We start from the raw sequence: 22,291 nt of genomic DNA, 5'->3' as shown, positions 1-22,291 counted from the left end.
CAGGACCACAACCTTACCCTAACCTTAACCATGCGCTGCCAGTGCCAAACATAACCTTAAAGGGGACCTATTATGCTTTTGCTGAACAATGTTACAATGTCGGAGGTTCATATTAAATGTGGCCAAAGTGTCAAATAATGAGGTAAATGTATGTAGCAGTTCTACCTGTGGGCAAAAGCACAGGGATTACTTCTTTTTTTTAATCTACTTTCAGCCCGAGCCAACGTTGGCTCATGATGGATTTCTCTATGGTCAGCTGCTCCACGCACAATGCGCGATTTCACTGCTCTGCTCCGCTAACATTATGGCAGTTTTCCATTGCCGAGCCATGACTGGAGTTAAACTGGCGTGCTGTGAGTGTTTTTCCATTAAACAGCACTGCAAAGTAAAATAAGTAGTTTGGAAGTGTGCTGGTTGTCTGCAGCTCTTCATCAAACATCATCATCACTGTGGCTGTTTCTGCTTGTTCCTGCATTATTTCTAACTGATAGACTGAACAAAGAGCTCAAAATTTGTTGTGTTGACTGGTTTTTAGCGCTGATAACAAAGCTCTGCTAATTCGGTGAGGAATATGTTTAATTTCCTGTTAATTATTCACAATAAAAGTCTCTGTTATTTAGTCATTTTAAAGCTTGTAATTTCAAGCAGTAAAGCAGGAAATGTTGGGTTTGCATCGTTGGTAACTTAACACAACTCTGATACGGCTGCCCCTTGGCAGGCTTCTGGAAAGCTGGCCAATCAGAAAAGAGTGGGCTCATTGGGAGGGGGGCCTTAAAGAGATAGGAGCTAAGACTGACTGTTAGAGACAGAGGCTGAACTGAGGGGCTGCATAAAGGGCCAGTATAAGAGAAATAAAGAGTTTTCTGAATTGTGAATCATGCAAAGCTGGACTCCCAAAATAAAAATATAGAGTTGGAAATGAACGTAATAGGTCCCCTTTAAAAGGTTTAATAACGCTGTACTTACTACCAGCGGATACTGTACTCCAGGGTTGGATATTTTGAACATTTTACCCATATGTTCAATATTAACCTTCTTGCGACTTTCCAGATACAATAATTAATAACATTTTCTCATTATACCTGATAATTGTATTTGCTGTTGCAATGTAGTAGAGGATAAAAGCATTATAAAGGCAGAGGGATTATTGGACAGCTTGGCAAAGTGGAAGTAACAAGTAACAAAATAAGAATAGGAAGAAATATATATAAAACTGAAGAAAATCGACTCAAACCCTAGAAAGAAGCTTTGTGGTGGATAGTCACAAGTGAAACACAAGCTGTTACATGTCCATGTACACAGCTCTATTGATTAAAATAGAAGCGCGTCTGTTCTGTCAGAAGAGTGTGAGACAAATAACTGAAAAATGCGCCTGAAACACCTCCTCTGTAGACACATGGATCTTTTCTGAAAGACATTGCACCTGCTAATGTGAGTTCATTGGCAACATGGACCCCATCCCTTTGCTAATTAGTCTGGTTATGTATAGTGTGAGCTGCAGCTGTAATATTTAAGACTGGAGCTGAAACACTTGCTCAATTAATGGATTAGGTAATAATTAATGTTGAACTCTTGAAATAAGTGATTAATCGTTAAAGTCATATTGTCAAACAAAAATGCCCAAACATTCTCTGGTTCCAGCTTCACAAAATATAAATATTTGCTTGTTTCTTAGACTTATATCATATTAAATGTTAAATGCCGTATTTGAGACAGAACAAATAATGACCCCTCACTTAAAGAGCAACTTGCAGGTCAGAGACCCCAGTGAATCAATGTGTAGGAAAAAGATGTAGCATCTAGATTTTCATAAAAAATTTTTTTTAAAAACTTACATATACACTACAGTGACTTCTGGAGTCATTTTTGAAAGATAATTTTACTTCCACATCTAAAAAAGCCAAACTGGAAATGATGTAACAAAAGGGAGAGCTGTCAAGTTGAAGTTGAAGAAATGAATAGATCTCAACACTAGTTTTGACATTGAAGAGGTTGTAAATGTTTATACATATATAACGGACTACAAACTAGGGATGCACAATATAATCTGCACGTCATCGGTATCAGCCGATAAAAGCTCTAAAATGAAATATCGACATCAGCCATTTCTGCTGATTATGAGAGGCCGATCTGTTGCCATCTCCTTCGCCGTCTGACTGTGCTTTCCGCCAAGGACTGTTTCACCCTGACGGTCCCGGTGCTTCCTCCGCAGGCTCCACTTCACTCAAGCTGCCTGTCAGGCCTACATGCAGAACCGGGGCTAACGTTAGCTGGGAGGCTAACAGAGGCCAGCTGGCTGTGCTTCCCTCTGGCCGTGCTGCGCCTCTTAGCTAACGTTAGCCCCGGCTCTCCATGTGGATCCAACCAGAGCACCGAGCCCCAGTTTGTTATTCAGGTTAAAGTGGGAAGAAGCAGCAAGTCTTACGGGCAACTTGAGTGAAGTGGAGCCTACGGAGGAAGCACCGGGACTGTCAGGGAGAAACAGTCTGTCGAGGAGCTGCTAAGTTCGGCTGCACAGATAGGAAACTCCTCAGCTGACAGAATGTACCAGTCTGTTTGGAAAAAAAAATCTTTTTGGTTCATAACGGCAGCTTCATATTTATCAAACAGATGCTGCATTACTGGCTAGGTCTACAGACATCAGTAGCTTATACAAATAAATCTATATTAATAAAAAATATAAGTGCATTCTAATATTCTCCAACTGCATTGAGTAAAATAAACCACATTATGTAATACACATGCAAACCTAGGCTTAATCCCACCACCCAAATTCAAAACACAAACTTGGAAGTTACCTTCACCATCAAACTGATCAATAAGTGTTTTAACACATAAAGTAACAGCATGTAACCACTAACCTATAAAACACTGGTACAAAATATACTATATCTAATTTTGACTAGAATCAGGTAGGACACATAAACATACATGTAAGTTTTTAAATGATGTATCTTGATGTATCTCAAACATATATGGTCAAATGAAAAAATACTAATTTACCCTTAAAACAACTAGAAAGCACAGCATGGATACCACCAAAGCTGCACAATGCTTAATTAGTTACTTCAAAATGTTTCAGTCTGTGTCTGGCTCTACATCAAAATTCATAGAGATACACAATCATGAGACATGTTTTTTTATTTAATAAGCATGAGTAAATAGTGAAAATGTTCAAAAATACCCCATCACTCAATCATTCATGATCCAAAATTTTCCCCCAAATTTCATATAAATCTTTTACCAGGTTTCAATGAATAAACAACAAAACAATCAGTCATTGAAGAATTAATCTGACTTGTTATAATGTCAAACTGAAAACCACGACATCTGTGCCAGGTTTCACGCTAAAGTCCTGTGTTAAACCGTCAAGGCTGTGCAGGTTACAGGCTGACTGCCTCATGTTTGCTGATCTGCTGGTGGGATCTGGAGAGGGACTCTGGTGCAGTGGAGGACAGGGTAGCGCTTCTCTCTCGTAGAGTCTTTGATGACCTGAAGTAGTCCTCCCTCAGATACTCCATCAGGGCTGATGCATATGCTGGGGGAGATAAGAATATTTAGATCACATTCAGTGATATAATATTAAATACATTCACTGACTCAAATTATAAATTAGATTAAATGACTGACTAAAATTGCTAACTGGTTGATGATGGCTGGCGTCCACAGCTTCAGGTCCTCCACTCCCTCTTCTTCATGCCTGCATCCAAAGCCTCCCTGGACTGGTGTCAGAGCAGAAACAATATGTTGAAAATAAAATGTTAGACATAAAAAACAGCCAACTTAAACTAAACTACAAACATCAGGATGCAATTTTTACCAACATGCCAGGCATTAAAGAAATATGCTAGTTCCTTCCATGTTGGTTATCAAAGGAACTGAAGGTGTTTACATGATGTTGAGACATCATCAGATGCTGCTGAGCAATCAGCTGGCACACCTGCTATTTATTAGCTGTTTCCTGACACCTCTACCTGCTCCTGAAGATGGTTTCAGAGTTACAAAGAGAGCTTGAAACTGCAAATATGAGTCTTTTTTGAGAGTAACTCTTATTTTACATTAACAGTGCAACGTCATATATACACTATTCTGCTGGAGAATATGGTGAAGATCAATCATTAATCATTGTGTGATATAGAACAAATGCAGCTAACGTAAGAGGACCTCAGAGACACCACCACTCATTACTGTAGCATCTCTCATAACCATATATCACAGCTACATAACACCACCTGAGAATAAAAATTACAGCTGAGCAAACGAAAAGTCACCAAACTAATGATAACAGTGTTAGCTAACTAACATTAGCATTATCCCTCATCAGCTGGTGGTTTTACAGTTTAGTTACACTGCCTAACAACAGTAATCACACATCAGACCTTACTTTTCAGTTCAAGCCAGCATGCTGACTGATTTGGAAGGTAAAAACCTTAGAAACAAGGACTTACCAGAGCAGTTCATGTCTTTGTGAAACTGAATCTCCGAAATCTCTCCAGTCAACGCAGAGCTGCTGCTGAAGGCAGAGCTGATGAAGCTTCAACATCCCATCCTGAACTTCCTCATATCGCAAATAACATAACCCTCCCGTCTCAAATGAGCCCACACACAACCATGTCCTTCCATTACAGAGGTAGCAGTGAAGTCCATCTCTTCACCTGCACGAAAACTAGCTGCTGCTTCTCCTGCTAAGAAAGTGAACTTCAGGTCCTGACAGGCTGGAATCTGTATAGCCTGCACAAACACAATTATTCACGATGATGAAAAAAGATAAAATGCAAAACAATGTGAAGAAAAAATATAAATTCACTAAATGACGACTGCTCAGACTCATTAGTACCTATTACCGTACAGTGTACTGCAGCTGGGATGGGGAGTGTGACTCTCTTATGTGAAGTAATATGACATGTTGATGAAAAAAAGCTGCTAAAAATGGTCACTTTTCCGCCTTAATTTCTGCCTTTATGTCTCGTTAAACTAATAAAATCATACATTAACCTTTCAAAGGCACATGACACATAAACCAGTAAATCTGTACTGTAAATCCAGTAAAAAAAATTCAACCTGCAAGTTGCTCTTTAATGTCACACCAACCCTACCAAGAACACAGCAACTGCCAGTGCACATGCTTGAGACAATTGAGACACATTTTGTTGACGTGAAAACTAGGATATACAGTAATCATTGATTCTAAATTGGCAAAGCCGCCTAATTGTCATGTCTGTGCTGACATAGATCAAAGAAGAGTCTCTGGCTCTGTCTTCCACCCGGAGCTACCATCTCCGCTAGGATGACATTTTGTGATTTTGTCTTTTTCTATGTAAGTGAGTCTAAGAAAGAAGAACACTACTTGTATTTATTTAACCTTATCAGCTGAATAATAAACCTTTTGCTGAATGTGGAAATAAGTGGTTGCCCTTTCCTACTATGCAACATACACTTAAGACAGAGAGTTTTCCTGCAGGTGGCAGGCCCACGCTGGTCCAAATGCAGCCTTTATGCAATTTTCCCGAGGCAAAAGTACTTTTTGTGCATCTATGCCTGTTTGTTAATTTCTGGGCATTAAAGGAGCACACTTGCGCCAACATGGGAGGTGAGGCGCAGCTGAGGTTGTGTTTATTAGGCAGCGCAGTGCAATTTTGGTGCTCATTTTGGCACCAAATTGCATTTGTTATAAAACCAGCTCAGCTCACCTCTTATCGCACATGCAGACGCAGGGCAATTTTCGTGGCTTCACCTAAATATATCCAAAATCACAAAACACCTTTCATGCATGTTAAGTTTAGCCCCTCTCAGTTTGCAACATGTTTTTTCATTTACTACAGATTGAAATGAGAATCAAAATACAATTTTATTTTTAAAGAGGATTCTTACCAATAATATCCAATAATATCATCCACATGAGCGTAATCCGGTGACCCGGAGCTCAGAAATATGTTTCATTGGATTCCATTTCCCACAACAACTTGTGAATATTGGATCTTTTCCATGTTTATCAAACAGCTGTAGTCATCACACAGCGACAAGAATGATTCATGTGTTTCATCTACAGTTTCTGATTTTAGAGAGAGACTGTGCATCATTTTATACACAACTGAATGACCCCCTCCGAGTGTGTAGGAGAATCCACGGTGGCTGCGAAACTCATGAAAAATGTGAAAGGCTCTCTCTAGAGCCAGTGTTTGGTTTGTCTGTTCAGGGCTACTGTAGAAACATGGCAGTGCAACATGGTGGGCTCCGTGGAAGAGGACCTGCTCCCTATCATTTAATTTTCAGGTGATTATACACTAATTAAAACATACTCATGGTTATATTCCATTTCTGCCAAGTCCGTTCCATGAGATGCCACTAAATTCTACACACTGCACCTTTAAATCATCTAGCGTGGCAACAGGATCAGTCAGGAGGATGAGAAGGAACTTTCTAAACATTAGTGTTGTGCGTACAGTCTCTTCAATTCAATCTCAAAAGACACATTCAACAGAAAGTTCTGTTAGATTAAAACCCTAAAAAGTAGTAAGGTATGTGTGGATTCAGAGCGAAGTCAGTGCCATGGAACAGATCATCAGATCAAACCAAACATGATGGAACTTTTTCCACCCTGCTGTGAAATCAGTGATACGCATATTGCAGCATGGAGCAGAAGCAAAGATGGTGTGCTCGGGATTCAAGGGTAAGATACAGTGTAAGATTTTACCCTAGTAGACCTATTTAAAACCAAATGTAATACCTTTGGAGTCTTGAACAAATACTGTAGCAGGGTGTCTGTAGTCTTAGGGAAACACTTGGGGTCAATCTTGCAAATATCTACCAGTTTTAAACTCAAGATAGTGGAGACTCTGTGTGCTTGTTTTCTACCATTTCTAGTTGTTGAAACTTACTGTCTGCATTAAACACATTAAAACCGGAAGATTTTTCGAAACAATTCACAAAAAATTGCAAAGCTTTTTACAATTAGGGAGCGTTATAATTTTGTATCTCTATACACAAGTTGCACCACAGGCAAAGTGGTGAAATTCACCTCAGATATCCTTCCTTTTCATCAAGAGACTGTATTTATGTGGTCTGCATTCTCACAGCATCGGTGCTCTGAGACTGAATAGAGTTGTGACCTGAAGCTGGGAGCCACATTAGACACATCATTTAATGGCTCAATTTAGCCTGTAGCCATTGAGAAAAATGCTTTTTGAAGCCAGAATCTGACACTTTATTTTACGAGTTTAATATGAAGGCCCTGGCATTTGTAATTCTTATTTTGGGTTACTTGGCATGTTGATCCATTGTAGAAATTGCACTTGTTACAAATCTTTGGTTGTACTCATTGGACTGTAAGCCTCTCTTGATAAGAGCTCTGAATATTAAAGTAATATCAGATGATATATCCCTCTCCCATATTGATTTATGCCATTTTTGGGCCCTCAGTTGTACTTAACATGCCAAGAGTAGAGATTCTATTACAGTCTGAAAAGTGTACATTTGTAATTTTTGAGTCTTGGATTACATAGAAGATCATTTGCATGACCTTTATGAGACGTAACAAGAGCAAACAACTCCTCATTGAATCCAAACTCATCCCTTGTAGGGAAATAAAGCTGATACTGGAAATACACTGATGTTCTTTGAAAGTCTTATTGTGTTGGATGGATGTAGTTTGCTGGTCTTCCTTCTTCTGTGACCTGTCAGTGACATTGTCTACATGGGAGATTATGAGTTGATCACTCTGGTGACCTTTTTTTGTTTCTTGGCCCAGACGAACAGGAAGTGAACAAAGTAAGGGCATCACCTAACACTGTGATAGTATCAAACAGAACAAGGGAATTGTTTCCTTTTGTCTTTATAATTTCTTCTGTTCTTGTTGACATGCTACCTGACAAGTTCTGAACAGTGTGGAGCAGGATATGTAACCCTTTTTTTTTCCAAGTAGCCTGCAGTACGCATCTGGTAATTAGTGAGGCAAGAAATGTGTTTTGTTAGTTTGAATTTCTTTAACAGTGTGTGGTTTCAGCATTATCATATTTGAACAGTGTTTGCACCTTATGGTATATTGCAGTGCTAAAAATGTTCTTACATTCCTTGGCAATTATATAGCTACGCGGTGTTATAATTATACCTGCTGTACTGAATTCCATGAAGTAGAGGTCATTAGCAGTCCTGCTGGCACATTGTGCAATCAAGGCACACGGGTCAGATTCAGAATACATTTTTTGGACTGAAATTTGGTTCCCAAAAATAAACGACCACCGGCACATACTTCACTTTGTAGCACAGACTAAATAATGAGCTAACTTATATAAAATATTGTACACAACAGTCAACTCAATAATCCATATGGTCTGTTAATGCAAATTTCAAGGTTATGGTTAAAATACAGGATACAGATTTAAACAGCTCAATAGTTTTTGTTTCATTTTTGTTGCAGCAACATGCCTCTACCTGCTTGGGAATAAAGAGAATGCATTTAAAATGTTCAGCAAGATAGTCTCTTGGTGAACTGCAGGATGCATTACATTTTAATTTTGCAAAAACCTAAAAATCTGTTGTGTGAAAACATGACGGCAGGCATGAAAAGATAGCAGACAAGGATGTGGAGTGGAAGAGACTGTGGACATGGAAAGTAGGAGAAAAAAAACCCTGTGAAGGTCTATGAGAAATTGCAAGAACATGTTTTCTCAATAGCTGTTACTTTGCCTCTTTTCATTTCTAAAGAGCACATTCATGTCACGCTGTCATTTAATTTGTTGGCTCACTGGATATGTTGTGAATATAAGCCATGCTGCGTGGGATTTAAATGATGCACTCTTCTCCAAATGAAATCAACTTGATATTACTTTCAACAGTCACCAGTTACATGTCATGATTAGAGATGGAATTTTAAAGTATGACAAAACACACAATTTTATCAGTGCATCCAGAAACACACTGAGCAATACATTTCCCAGATAGTCCCAGCTGTAAAGCACCTTTTGCACTTTCTGCTTTTCAAATATCAAGAAAACATCAGCTTTTGTGTCATATTAAAACACTTTTGATTTATCATTTGACTACAACATGACAGCAATAAAATGACTTTGGAACTTCCAACCATTAATGTCTCTCCTGATGGATTATTTTACATAAACAGACAAAAATGAAGCAGCAAACGGTTTTGTAGTGTTAGGTGCCCTGTCAGATACTGCTCCAAACCAGTTTATTACTGATGAGTTCATGTTTGGCATATGTTGTCATGCAGTATGTCATATAAATAATACACTAAATACTGTTTGTATGACCACAATGTCTGAAGTAAAACACAAACTTCATTGCTTCTTTAGAACTCTAAAATTAAGAATGTCTCAAAATCTAGATGGATTTAGTATTTTCTATTCCACTTCAAAACATTAGCTTGGTAAGAGGGTCTGTAAATTCTAATTATAATAAGTTTATTAAGAAAAAACAGCGTATCTTTTATTTTGTGGCCCTGCATTATCTTCAACAGATGTTTTTGTGTAGAAGTTTTTTGCATGACAGTACGGCCATGAGCAGTAATTCTGACATTCGAACATCTTTCCCTGAGCTGTTTTATTTTTTATTTTCAAAAGGATATGACCCCCTGGGCTCTGTTTTTGTGAATCAGTGGTGCACAGCACCTAGAGCAGTCACATAGCACTGTGAGACAGGGTGTGACGTCTTACTTTTAGTATAAAACATGCAACCTAACTGCTGCACAGTTGGGGATGAGTGAAATTAGGAGGAAAACTTCATCAATAGGTGTGCTCAGTCATTAATAATGAAATCACCTCTTCCTTCCTTTTGAAACAGTGTGATCTCTGTGAAACAGCAACCCTGTCTCCTAGATATTACATTTACCTTATATACCACTAAATTATATACCACTCTATACCATACTAAATTATACACACGTATTATATACCACTAAAATAAACCAATACATCCTGAAGGATATGTAATGCCCTGAATTATGTTTTCTATCAACATGATGAGAAAATGTTATCATATCTTGCAGGTCACAAAAATATTGATAATAAAATGTATCAGTGAAAAATATCTGCCCTAGCAGTACAGTGTGTGCTTGTATTAACTCAAGTATTTTTAACTGCATAATTACTTTTTCACAGTTATGTTTAGATACTGGCAGCACTTGATTAAGGCTAGGGAAAAATCATGGTCTTGGTTTAATATAAAAAAAAAAAGTCTGCGGTGACTTTGACAAAGTGCTTTTGTTGCCTAAACCTAACCACACATAGGACTCAGGATGTGAACTCCGGTCTCTGGTCTTTAAGTCCTGCTTTTTAAACGCATGCCATGCACCCCGACCATCTCCCTACAACTTGTTTGCAGTACAAAAATATATTGCTTCTTTGATTTAAAAAAAATGTTGCCAGCGAACATAATTCAGCCAGCGATCACATTTGTTGGCACATAGTTGGGAAAACAATTAAGTATATAAACATATTTTATAGGAGACAGGGTTTTCTAGTGTGCTGGAGAATAAAATCCAGAGCTGATACACACAAAAAAAACAACCAAAAGCAAACTAATATCTAAAGAGAACAGAATTAGTGAAAATGGAACCATAGATGAATTAAGCTAAGAATATGTTGCCATGTTGCTCTGCCCTGCACTTAGCATTGAGTGATGATTTGATTAAACCATTAATCAAGAATGTGTGACAGAAATTATTGATGTGTAAAATGTTATGATTTTTTTTTTTCTCAAATTAATGATGGCTGCTGTCATTTTACAGAGAAGTAGGAGAAGACCAGGGAAATCTAGTGTGTCCATTCTTCATCTTAAATTCACTGGTTTGACCTTTCTGAGTTGTGTTGCTTCAGTTTGTTCTGAAGTGCATTGTAATATTTCTTTGAAAGGTGTTATATAAACAAAGTTTATGATTATTATTGTTTCCTGGTATGAAACCAAACTAAAACCATCATCGAAATGTTGTACAAAATATTACACTTTATAAGACACACATAATCCCAATGAATATCTGTGTAGGCTAGAGATGGAACAGGTTAGTCTACGTGAGAGCTTCTGACACTGTGGAGCATTTACCGTCACATTTTGAAAATATTAATTAGCAAACTTCTGATAAGTTAATCGCAGCTCATTTATTCATTCATTTGAAATGGAATTTAGTCAGTCATAATTTTTGCTAAATGGTAGATTTTCTTGTTCAGTTTCCTCCTCTGTAGACTGCTTTCAGCTTACTGATTCAGCTGACACACACAAAGACTGGCTACAGAAACATTTTCAAATGCTTTCAGACACTTTAGCATGTGGGCTGGGTTGGTATGAATGCTCTATGGAGGAAGATAGAGAAAGGTAGAATATGCTGGAAGACTTTCCTACCAAGATGTTGTCAGCTCTCAAACTCTGCGTCTGAATGGATGCATGTTATTTCTCGAAATAAAATGTATAGCCTTTTTATGCTCAATTAAATATCAGCTAAGGGTTGTGTAGGAGAAAAGAAAGATAGATTTACACATATATACTTGCAGGTTGCACATGCAAAAGCCAGAAAATAATGAAAAAGGTACAAGAGGCCAGCGCTGCAAACAATCGCTAGTCAGCTCATCAATGCTATGAACACACGGCTCAAAGTCTGGACTTGTGAATACAAAGAATTAAAGACCCAACTATCTCAGCTAACATGTGTGGAGCTTTTCTCATGCTGATCACAAGGTAATATATTTACGCAGCACATTGTACTCTGCCATTTGGTTTCACTTCAGTGCTGCTGTCATTACTTTGAACTGGATCCTGGAACATAAGATGCAATGGGTCCCATATGAAGAGCTGCCTTTGAACTGAGAAAGCTTGGCAGTTTGAAGGCAGGTGTCACCGCTTGTGCCTTCTACCAGCCAGTGGGAAAACTAACCTAGTTTATTTCCACCTCACTAAAGCATGAGCAGCCACCCCGAAGTGTTTTATCACACTTCCCAGGCTGGAATGTTTGAATCTCTTTCTTGTTCCTGCTCTTGGAGTTGGGTGTGCCTCTGAATTAACAATAACCACTGACAAGAACACTGAATGTAACCAAGATATCTGTCATGGATGTCTATTGTTCTGAGATGAGATGGCAGATTGGAAACCTCGCTGACAGTGATTCCTTTGATGTTTCAGTTGCATAGTAATTTGTTATGAAAGAAGAGTTAGCATCTATTATAGATTTGGTGAATGTTGGCACAGGAGCAGAAGCTTTGATGTTGATGATGTCAAAGGTTCAGGCTCTCCCTAAAACGAAGGTTCTTTTCTTTTCTTCACATTCTTTTCATTCATATCTAATGAGCGTTTTTGGTTTAATTGAACAGTTTTTGTTTTGTTTTTTTGTGGCATTTTCAATATTTCATAAAAGCAAAAGCCACAATGATACTGTGTTTCAGAGTGAACACTGCTCTGCTGAATACTGTTAAAGTTGTTACAAAATCAGCCTAGAGTCTATCTGTTTAGATGCATGTAGAATAAGTAGGAAAATGGCTGAGTATGGGAATTTGTTACCTTGCAAATCCCCAATCTGAGGGAACAGAAGCTTGCATACTGAATATTTCAAGCTCCCAAAAATGTAACAATGCAACGTTCATGGTCTTCAACACACGAACAAAAAGCAACATATACAATAAATTACTCCACCTATAATTAGTAGATCACTTGATACAAAGTAACAACCGTCTGTCCATTTATACAATTTAACATGTACCTAAAATAATGTACACAGCCTGTGCAGGTTACATGTAAAACACATTTTTTCTACCCACTGAAATTTTGACAGCATATTTCATGGCTCTTTTTGCAATATGCCCTTTCCAAACTGTTATTATCTGTCATGGTTCCCCCAGCTATTTTTATTTTGTTTTTTACATATAATGGTCTCATTCCAGATTTTGGCTGCTGTTTCCCTCTGGTACCCTTCTGTCTCACCTGCACATACACCCACAGAATGGTGTTCATCCCTCCAGAGGAGTTCCAGAGACTTGTAGAATCAGTGTCACAGCTGAGGAACACCATTGTCCAAAAAGATATTCCCTCATCTAGTGTTTTGATGATGGTGGTGTTGAGTGCTGTCTAACACATCAATCCAAAATCTCCCATAGATATTCAATTGTGATGAGATCTGGTCACTGTGAAGGTCATAGCTTATGATTCACATCATTTTCATACTCATCAAACCATTCAGTGACCCCTCGTGCCCTATGAATTGGGGCATTGTCATCCTGGAAGAGACCACTCCCATCAGGATAGAAATGTTTCATCATAGGATAAAGCTGATCACTCAGAACAACTTTGTATTGATTTGTAGTGACCCTTCCCTTTAAAGGGACAAGTGGACCCAAACCATGCCAGCAAAAGGCCCCCCACAGCATAACAGAGCCACCAGTTCCCCTCACTGTAGGGGTCAAACATTCAGACCTGTACCAGTTTTTCCTTTAATTTGTCACCCGTCTCTATATACAGTGGGGTCCAAAAGTCTTAGACCACTAGTCAAGATACTTCTATTTTGCATTTGTTTTGAATGTAATACTATTTTTTTTCATTACAAATTATGATATCAGCTTAACAATGAAGCCATGTTATCCCAGCATGACTTGACAATGTTCAAAAGAGCTTCTTGTAATGTCACAGAATGATTGGCTTTCTCAGTCTTCAAGTGCCCCCATAAATATTCAATGGGGTTGAGGTCAGGTGACTGTGGAGGAAAGTCCATGGCAGTCACCCACAGACTTGAATATTCCCACCACCATGTTTCACTGTGGGTTTGATACACTGCGTGTCCTTACATACATCCTTGGATTCATCAGTAAATAGGACTTTTTTCCAGCTATCCACTGTGAAATGCTGGTATTTCTTAGCCCACCACAAGCGTTTGGCCTTGTCTCCCCTCCTGAGAGGTGGTTTAGAAACTGCTGCTTGTCCTCTGAAACACTACAACACAGCCCTCTTTTGACAGTACTTTTGCTGATTGGAGTCTTGCATTCTTTATTTAGAAAATTCTGTATTTGTGCTGAAGTTGCTTTTCTATCTCTCAGGGAGCTTAACTTGATGTATTGATCTTCTGATGGTGTGGTCACTTTTGGTCTGCCAGATCGTGCTTTGGATACAACTGATCCAGTTTCTGCAAAGCGTTTTAGAGCTCCATGCTCTGCCCCTGTAGAAACCTTTTGTCTAGCCATGATTTGATGCTGAAAAAAGCCCCTCTTTGCTTAGAAGAACAATTTGACTTCTAACACTTTCAATTTAGGCACAGCCATATTTATAACTGGCTTCAAGTTGAGTTACCTGAGCGAGCCTCTGCTGACTATATCAAATCAGTGTCATCTGAATGTTTCAGTAGAAGAGATACAACTCAAGGAAATCTGTCCTATTGTACAAAGGAGTTAAGTTGGTCAATGCCAAAAATTTGCTGAAAAAAGAATTCACACACACATTATGTGTGTGTGTGTGTGTGTGTGTGTGTGTATATATGTACACTACTATCTACTACTTTGACTTTTGACAGCAGGACTTGTAATGCAGATTTTTTTAAAACTGTATTACCACCATATCTTTGCTTAAGTTAGGATCTGAGTACCTGTTTTACCAGAGGCTGTGGGTTGGGGGCTCCCAGGAGAAAAGCTCGATGCTGTTGTTCAGCCTACTTTGAGTATTTCTTGTTTTGAATTGTCCTGACCCTTCAAATGCAGTTTCTCATTGTCATGCAGAAAAGTTGGAGTTAAAAGATCCCCCAGACATTTCACTATTGCATTGTCTGACTGCAGAATGGCCATAAATGTATAATTCATATTCTGACAGACAACAATGTACAGTATGGTAACAGTGCTGACTATACCATCGTGTTCTTGTGCTCTGCAGATAACGACACATTGTTGCATTTCTGCCTTGTATCGGCTCCATTCTCTGTGAATGAAGCACATTTACCAGCAGATCGACAGTTGCCATTAGAAAAAAAATTACAATTAAATACAATCACATCAGTCAAGCTCCAATGTTAAATAAACACCCAGAGAAAGCATCCTTTTCCTCTTTGGGCAGCTTCTTGATTCCATTTTCTAATTAATTACTGGCTGCAGCACCTTGGCTGTGCCAACATGAAGAGTGACGTGTCCCCGGGCCCCCAGTCACATCCACCAGCAGCCCTGGTGGCAGGGGAGCTGTGTTTTTAATCACCTGGCCACTGGCATTATCAAGCTGGAGGACCTGTCACCTGCTCTGCACACAGATGCTTGTTCATTCATCTCTGCCGGAGGTCAGTGTGGCTGAGAAAGTGGTGCCTGCTGCGTCCTCACTCCACCGCTCTTCACCCCTCCTCTATTTAGAGCCTCTTAAAGGCGACAGATGTTGCATTTTACCCTCAACGAATCATTACCACATTAGTTCAGTGGCGTTAGTCTAATTGCTGTAAACAGAAGACGATTGCGGGATAGCCTCTTCACTGCATTTTGCCACTATGCAGGTTTGGCAGGAAATCTATTGGATCACTTTACAGCAATCCTAAGGGGCTTGGGACACATTAGAATCTGGTTCTGCTTTGCGCACAATACACTACATTACTCCGGTTACAGAATTCAGTGTAGTTTTAAATTCACATACGGTGACATTTTGGCTGTTAAGGGACTGTTGTTTGCTTTTGTGCAACAAATGTGTTAAATGCGGTCCTCGTTTTGAGAAACACAAAACACTACACTCTACATTTCCTCATCTTTTACAGGCTTACATCCAAGTGAGGGGCCAGGCGCTTCCAATATCCAAAGTTATTCTGCTATCCATGTAGCTTGCTAGTGGTGTAAGCTGTGTATAGCTGGAAGACGATGGCAGATATACCACAGGATATCGACGAAATGCTCTATGTGATATATTGTCACTGTTGGAATCCAACACTCAGGCATACACAACAACTGTTAGTACCTAACTTTACACTAGCTACTTTCATTAACCATGTAACCACAAGCATCCACAGCATTAACTGCTCTCCTGTTTTGGGTGGTGGCATTAGATCAGTTGTAGGAGCTTTAGAAGCATCTTTTCTTGTTGTGGACCAGACTATCAATTGTTCAAAGAACCACATTAAGATATACAGTATGATCATGTAATGACTACTGATTACAAATTAAGAAATATCTCTTTGGTCTGGGTGATACAATACAGGATCAAGTTGAAAAGCCATTTTCAACACATACTGACTTGGCTTTGTTGATCATAGAAGAGAAAAAGAAAGACAATTATCAATATAAAAGAGACTTGAACAAGAACCATATTTCTTTTTTGGATGTGTCTGTCAGCATGGTATTTTTGTATTGAAAGATCTCATTTGTCAGCTCTCTTAAGCATAATGTTGTAATGTATCATATCAGCTCTTGTACTGTTCCAGCCGTATTTGATGATATTAAAAATGCAGTTCAGATCACCTGCAACACAAGACACACTTCTATCTTACATGCTGTACACAAATAAATACAGAAATTGTATGCTTGGTAAATCGACCAATGTTCCACCAGCTTGCATTTCCATGCAGCAATGAGAAAATGATGGATGCAAAAGAAAGCGTCAGATGGCTGTGTAGCATCTGTCTCACTTTGTGGGGCAGTTTGCTAAATTATTGAACTTTTGTCAACTTTCACCACACTTCTTCAAAAAAAGCACTGCACATCTCTTTTCCAAAGTTAACATTTTGTACCCACTTCCTGAGCTTGCTTTGTGATGACTTGCCTGTTTCTTGCAGATACTTTGGTAAACTAAACATAGCCAAGGAGTCTCCAGGTAATAAAATGTAACAACTAAATAGAAGGAGGAAGGCAGGGGAAGCAAATCCCTCAAGAGTAACACCACCTGAAAATATTGTTTTTGCTGACCTCCACTGCTTTTTCCTCTCACCTCGCAGCAGTGATGTAGAAGGGTACTCCAGGACGTGTCAGTACACCATGACATCATTGGTGGGTGTGGTTACAGGTGCATCAGGTCCACAATGCTGGGTGTGGTCAGAATTGAGAGAGAAATCAGTGAAACTCTGCTTTTCAGCCTGGGGTTAAGTTAAGAATGTATTTTTAGTTCATAAAATATATTTTTCCCCTCTTAAACTCAGCATCAGTTCACAGCCAATAGTAATTCAAAATCTTGCCTCCGTAAAATCGAATATGAAAGTTAATAGGGATATTAACTGTATCCCTAAAACTATATTAATCACTAATATCTAACTAGGTTCTGAAGTTGTATTAAAAAAATAAGGTAGTCTCACCTAGCTTAGCATTCCATTGGGATAAGGGCAATTGTAATAAAACAGCCAGCCAACATTAAGGGGTTAATATTATATGGCTGAACTCATCACTGATCTTGGTAATTTTATGGAATGAATGTTGCGTGTAATTGTCCTTCTCATAATACAATTCATTTTGTCATCAGTTCTGCTTGTATAATCCTGTTTTGTGAATAGGTGCATCCATAATGTTTATATATCTGAAGAGAAATGGAGCGGTAGTTACAAGTAATTACCTTAAGGCAGGCTACATATTTCATGTCATTTTGGAAGTTTGATTTGGGTTTCATTTGTTTACCTGAATCATGAGTTTTGAGAGGGTTCCATGTCAACATCAACTGAAAGATTTCGGGTGGCATTTAGAGAACCGGGCTGCAGACAGTGTCCGAAATGAACCAATTGAGCTGGGTTTAGCAATGCATGCTAATTGAATCAGTAAATTCAAAGGTCAATGAGATGCAGAGTAGCATATCACTACAGCTCTGATCCCCTGGCAAACACCGCACATTATAGCCACATTATTCATTACTTTTTATTTGTGTGGAAAATGTGAAAAACATAATTTTCCATGGTACCATTTTCTATCATTGTTTAATTGTATTGGTTGTATTAATTTGAATATATTACTATGTATTAGTATGCTTTAAAATATTTAAAAGCAGATTGTTTGACCAATAGAGGGCAAGTTAACGCTAGTGTATTAGGCCTGTTGGGGCACCATGACAACTGCTCGAAATTTTACAGAGAGAAATCAAGTCCTAATTATGACACAAATTAGGTCCAGTAATATATTTATGATTTTTTTTAATATGGAAATGACTAACCAAAAATATAGTGTTTTGTTTTTGGGGGTTTTTTTCGGTTTATTTTTTCTGATTAAAACAATGGAGAGCAGTATCTTATAGAACAGCATGTGGTAGAAAATAAAATAATGTGGCCAGTGTTGTAGTCTAGTTGCCTAAATTTCTTATACATGTAAATTCAACTAATATGCTTATCAGTGGTTGGTTGTAACACCCCTACCATTCCTCAGTGTCAAAATAAAATTGTTTTTACTGCAAAAAAAGTGAAACTGTCCCTTACTTTACTGTAACTGTTACATAATAGTAAATATAAAGTAAAATATGACATTAAATTATATTTTGAAAAATAATATGTGACTTTTCTCCTCTTGTCCTTTTCACTAATGATCTTAAAGTTTAAGTCGCCATCAGTGAGTTAAACCACAGTGAAGGTAGGTAACTTCTGACCCTTGGTTTGAAGCTACAAATCTCACAGGGTACACTTAATCAAGAACCCAGACACACACACACACACACACACACACACATAGATAGATCAAGCTGGTCCGGTCAGAGAGATGAAATCATGTCTTACTCCAAATCAGTCTGATGCTTGTCTAATGAGCAGTGTGGCAACGATACATGATGAAGAAAATCAATCATGTATAACACCACAGCGAGCCAGAGAATTGTCAGATTTGTCAGCTAATTTCATGCTAATTGAGTCCCCAACCCTGGGTTATTTTTAACCTCATTACTGGTCCGATCACGTGGAATAGTGAGCCCTTTGCTCACGTGTCATTAATTAAGCAAAAATCATCAATCATGATTTTCTTTTTTCCCCTCAGTACCCGCTAGGATCACTAACATATCGAAGGACATCACAGTGAACGAGGGCAGCAACGTCAATCTTATGTGTCTGGCAGTTGGTCGACCTGAGGCTAACATCATATGGAAGCATCATTCGCCAAGAGGTAAGCCACAAGGTTTTGTTTTTCTCATAAAGCTGACTTGTGTGTAAAAATCCTAGAATGGGGTAGTGCTGTCAACATTGGCCAAAAAAGACATTTGATTATTCTTTCTAAAAAACAACACATGGATTCAAACCATTCAAATATCTCTTTTTGCGAATTATGTCCATAAGAGGGCAAACCAATACTATGAGAGACATAACTACTTGTATAGTTATGATTATTTCAACGTAAACATGTCTTTTAGAGCAAGATCCAATGAATGATTCATAATTGATATGTTATTCAATATCCTCATTTTTATACAGGTAAAGGTAATATTCATACTGGTTACCAAAATCTGAAGTATTTCCAAATGGGGCTTTTTAGATTGAAAGGTAAAAGTGGACTTGTTTCAGTAAAAATGTAACTTAACCCTCTAGAGTCTAGACCTCAGTAGAATTCTAGAATGTTGCTGCAGCACTCACTTAAATTAGCATTTTCCTGCTCAATCCAAACAAACAGCTCTATCTGAAAAACAGAAAAAAAATTGACTATCAAAAGTTGTTTTCATTTTAAAAATCATAGCTTCCTCTTTAATTTGGTACCAATATGTGGCAGATGTAGCAGGAAAATTAAGTAATTATCATTATAAACCTAACCCCACTCCCCTTCCTCACACACATAAAATGCTTTTTTTCCTTTGGAAGAAACTTAATTATCAAAACTGCAAAATTCACAACAAACTCTACATGCATTTACGAAGAGTAAAATCTCGTTGAGCCAAGAATAGCCTTATAATAACATCCTATTTATTTTTACCTAGGTGTACATAATATGAAATGAATAACTGTGATGATGCCAAACAATCAAAATGCTCAGTGAGACATGCATTGGATTCTAAAAGAAGATAAAGTAACTCTAAATCAATTTTACAAGAATGTGATCCACAGTATTTTTCTCCATCTGCTTCCTAATGTAAACAAATCATAGCTTATAATCACACCCTATTTTTACTTAGGTGTACATGAAATCTATATGTAATTATGTGCAACAATCAAAATATTCAATGAAAAATGCATCTCAGTCTACCTAAAAGAAGAGAAAGTAACTTCAATTTTATGATGAATATGTAATCCACGACATTTCTCTCTGTCTGAGTCAACATTCAGAGTATGACAACAGAACAGATCCTTCACTGGCTTTCAAAATACAAGAAAAAAATGTCCCACACTTCAACCCACACAGCACCGTTATAAGAACAGACAACAGTAACGTGGTAGTAGGTAGTATCTTTGGCAACTTATATGAGAAAAAAAATCAGCAGATATATATGGGGAAAAGTCACTGCAACCCAGTTAGTCCTCCCTACTGACTCTGTGGTGCACTTCCCACCAGAAAACAGCATCTGTCTCCGGCAGTGACAGCCAGGTAGGTCCCGCTGCTTACTGACCATGATTATGTGATTTTGAGCAAAAAACTTGAACTCACAATGTCTTTGTCGCTTTCCATGATGGGTCGGGATCACTTTCACAACACAATCTTACATCTATAACTTTATAAAGACGAGGACGCTGGAAACCCAAGCTCATGACTTTATTTTCCATTTTTGATACACTGGGAATGATTTTAAAATTAGAGGGTTAAATGACTAGTTAACGAGCGATCTATCATCAGTCATCATTTTTTAATGGAATTTGGTGCACTTAACATTACTCACTTCTCTGCTGAAAAGTCCTTGGCGGATTCATTGTGACCGTCACCCTTGGAGCAACTGCCTCTCACACCGTGCTTTTTGGTGAGGTGCTGCCTGGTAAATACTCTCCCTCTGGCCAGGGACCTCTCAACCGCACAGCCAGTGCTGAAGCTGAAGCCGCTGGCGTCTCCACCATCAACAGACACTTCAGCTGGGTTTAAATTAACTCTTTGAGCACTTATGTTGACTGAAAATGGACCCATGCACCAGTAACAGCAGATTATCTGAAGTGAATCCCAGTTATCTCTGATGAAAGTTTGTAGAACTACTCGGTGTAGAAATGGAAACTATGAGTACGTGTACTCTAGTGTTTATATAGTGGGGGAGGGGTCATGCTGGTAACACCTCTACATCATAGAGCCACAATTTCAGGCCCTTGCACAAAATCCTGAACACAGAATTGGTGAAAAATAGTTTAATGCTCTAACTCCACAATTCAGTACAACATAGATCACAGTCTTTTCATGTGTTTTCAGCAATTATTTTCTAACAAGTATAATGTGTTTAAAAAGAAATCTTTGATTTTCCTTTACACAGACTTTAATAGCCTATCCACGCCCATGTAATTTCTCAAACTCAAAATTTTTCCAACTTCAACATGAATTGGCTGAAAAATGATCAGACATCCTCTGTTAATATATCACATCCACTAATCTGTCAAGCCTAATTCTGTGGCTAAATGAATAATAAAAAGTTTTTCGGCACTTAGGCCTACAACAGCACATACCGAGGACTCTACCTGCCTATAATAAAAGTTGATGGTGGCGTGTTATTGGCTTCAAATTCCATATGAGAGTTTTCTTTCACTGTTACACTAATAGAAGTGTGGAATAGGTCTGGCAATGCACTGTCTGTTATTGATTATTTGGTTGAAAATATGGCTACTGATAAAAGCTGCTAAGATTAATTATCCTCTCAGGTGGAAAAATTTCCCAGTTGCAAAAAGTGAAGACCTTGTAGGCTAGCCTACATATTAACAGACTCTATCGTCAGCCAGTAGTTGCCTACAATAGCCTATCCGCACTATGATCATAGTTAATTATATATCATCAGACATACATATCTGCCAAAATGGAAAGGTCCAACCATTAAAAATATCAATCCCTGACAACTATTGGACAAAATTATAAATAGGCTAAGCAATTACAGCCATGTTGACAATACAATAGCTAGTTTACAAGCAAATGGAGCAGAGAAGAATGCTTGGATCTCACCTGTCAGACGCTTCAAGTGTGCGCAATGAAACACCAAAGCCACTGAGCGCTGTCAGTTGCTGGTGTTTCTATTGCAGTCTGCAGTCGCCTTTAGTCATCTTGACAGTGGGAAATAAATGCTCATACATAGCAATGAAAGCATTAAAGGGCAAATTCCATTGATATTCCAGGGATATTAGCAATAGGCTAAAATCCCCCAGTTTTGCATTTTTTAGTATTGGAAACTGGATTTTTTGTGTTTGACTCACTATATGAAAATCTGTAATAAGGAAACAAATAAAATTCTATTATGAGGACAAATTTAAATGGAAAATGGCTTTTTTCCGTTTTTAAAACATTGTTAC

The 22,291-nt window shown here is 38.2% G+C and overlaps 1 protein-coding gene across 2 annotated transcripts in view; it reads left to right on the top strand.

Annotated features, from left to right (window-relative positions):
• The window catches only part of opcml (opioid binding protein/cell adhesion molecule-like), a 348,322-nt gene that overhangs the window by 264,100 nt on the left and 61,931 nt on the right, over positions 1-22,291 (top strand). For both annotated transcript variants that reach the window (XM_067607289.1, XM_067607288.1), the window contains one exon: positions 18,876-19,001. In XM_067607289.1, coding sequence (XP_067463390.1) covers positions 18,876-19,001 — 126 coding nt within the window. The remainder of the gene's footprint in view (positions 1-18,875; positions 19,002-22,291) is intronic.

The sequence above is a fragment of the Thunnus thynnus genome, chromosome 13 (assembly GCF_963924715.1).
Source record: "Thunnus thynnus chromosome 13, fThuThy2.1, whole genome shotgun sequence".
Lineage (NCBI taxonomy): Eukaryota > Metazoa > Chordata > Actinopteri > Scombriformes > Scombridae > Thunnus > Thunnus thynnus.
Note: the sequence above shows the minus strand (reverse complement) of the source record. Positions and strands in the feature narration are given on the sequence as shown.